Source organism: Sphaeroforma arctica (assembly GCF_001186125.1).
Source record: "Sphaeroforma arctica JP610 unplaced genomic scaffold supercont1.4870, whole genome shotgun sequence".
Classification (NCBI taxonomy): Eukaryota; class Ichthyosporea; order Ichthyophonida; genus Sphaeroforma; species Sphaeroforma arctica.
Genome location: NW_014035688.1, coordinates 1 through 2,225, shown reverse-complemented (window position 1 = coordinate 2,225; position 2,225 = coordinate 1). Strand labels below are relative to the sequence as shown.

Here is a 2,225-nt window from a genome sequence, read left to right as displayed (position 1 = left end):
ATATATCACTAATTAAACACCTCAACAATTGTATGATGTACGCGTTGTATGTATTGTTCATGTATTGTCACATATATTCTGGTCCACGCATACATGATCTATTGTGTAACAGTGGTATTTTACGGACCGGTAGTTTTCAATGCCTTTCCATTGTGTTTCTATTGGTTGCCTGAAGGTGCGAAGTTCAATTCATGAGTATACATGAAAAAGTGACCGTTCCTTCGAAGCGGATATACGAGCCTATAAGTTTCTTACGGACAATATGTTATGCTCAAAGTGCCGTTCACCCGTTACTTTTACGGCCGATATGTAGTGAACAATTTGGAGAGGTTCACGTTTGTATTTATCACGAACTGGAGATGCGTCAGCTTATCTGCGGGTTCTATACATATTGAAGAGATGAGTGTGGTTGGTTTCGAAACACTGTAGGAAACAGTCAATCTATTCATTCTTAGTGTTGTGCAATGATCACGTTGTCATGTTGTCTCTGCGGTTCAGATAGTGTTCAGTTATTTTCAAGCATTTGTTTGCATGTAATTATAACGTATTCATACATAGCTGCACGAACGAATTGGTGGCGATCAGGCGCGTGTCTTACGTATATCGATTTAATTCAAAAAGAGCATCGATGATATTATCGGTCTCGTAAACGGAGGTAGTTGGTCTTCGCGGCTGCAGAGTCAACAGCTGGTCTTCCCAGCCGCCTATGCCCCCATCTGTGGCTACCGTTGAGCTGACGTTTATCCGTAGGTGTAATCCGTACTTACCTATCAGTCAAATCCTTCTCATCATCTGTTTACATATATTTTGGATTTTAGATAGCATCTTTGGGTCGATACAAAAAAAGCGAGGCTATGGGTCGGGAGGCTCTACAGTCGAAGGATTATGCCAGGGCCGTTTTCAATTTCGATAAGGCCCTCGAAATGGCCCCGGGAGACAAAAACACAATCTATTTGCGTTTGGAAGCTCTTCTGGGCAATAAGAAATACGAGCTGGTATGCCGTGCACACGTTTGAAGGATTTATTCGCATGTATAAGTAGACAGTTGCAGTTGTCAGCATAAGTCTACTACCTGGTGTTCTTTCCCGTAGTTCATTATGCTGAGGAGTACTTCCGGCATGATATAAACACACTATGCCTGCTTGTGGTTTTTGAAACTCAGTAAGAATATGCATGTTCAATTCACATGTGTAGGTCTGCAACGATGCGGCCGCGCTCCTGAGAGACAATGCACAGGACGCAGAGGCAATGTATCTGAGAGGCCTGGCCCTGTACTACCAGGGTAACTGTGACAGTGCCCTCAACCATTTGGTGCAGTGTCTAAAGAGCCATCCGGACCACACGAAGGCCCGAAATATGCGCAAGGTTATCAAGGCCGTGGAGGCGAGTAAGAAAGCGGGCAACGAAGCGTACAAATCACGCAAGTACGACGAGGCATTCGCATTATATACGGAGGCCATCGAGGCGGACGAGAATAACACATACACAAACTCCCGCCTATATAGCAACAGAGCAGCTGTTCTGCAACAGGTATAAATTAGTCCCATTGTTTTGGTACTGTTTTGTACGATTGTCAATATAGGTGGTTTTGGACGTTCATGGCTTATGGAAGGGCATGCACGTGCGGTTATGAATAGCAAAAGCATCTCTTTGACTCGTGGTTGCTACATCAATACGCCGAGAATCCGGGACCTTTTCCGTTGAGGGCCGATCAAGCGACTGTCTGCTAAATACATAGTGTAGTATAGACCACAAATTCTTATAAAACTCTGTATCCCGACATTTTCTACTCACAGCAAAAGAAGTTCGAAGCGGCTATTGCAGATTGCGACAGATGCGTGGAGCTCGATCCCAACTTCGTGAAAGCTTACACACGTCGTGCCAAGTGCAAACTGGAGTCTGAGCAATACGATGATGCCGTGAAGGACTACGAGAAAGCGGCCTCTCTGGACGAGAGCAATCGTGGTATGTCGTCATACCTAGTTGTATGCTATGCTAGATGGGTTTACTATGTCATGTCATACCTGGTTGTATGCTATGCTAGTTGGGTTTACTATGTCATACCTGGTTGTATGCTATGCTAGTTGGGTTTACTATGTCATACCTGGTTGTATGCTATGCTAGTAGGGTTTACTATGTGATACCTGGTTGTATGCTATGCTAGTAGGGTTTACTATGTCATACCTGGTTGTATGCTGTGCTAGTAGGTTTCATACCTGGTTGTA

At 44.2% G+C, this 2,225-nt stretch overlaps 1 protein-coding gene across 1 annotated transcript; it reads left to right on the top strand.

The window, feature by feature from the left end:
• Window positions 1-854: 854 nt before the first annotated feature.
• Window positions 855-1,965, top strand: SARC_14622 (hypothetical protein; the record flags this gene model as incomplete). The annotated part of the gene is made up of 3 exons (XM_014291245.1): window positions 855-995; window positions 1,195-1,530; window positions 1,797-1,965. Coding segments are annotated over 3 exons (646 nt in total), but the record flags the coding sequence as incomplete, so codon positions are not given.
• Between the last annotated feature and the right edge of the window lie 260 nt (window positions 1,966-2,225).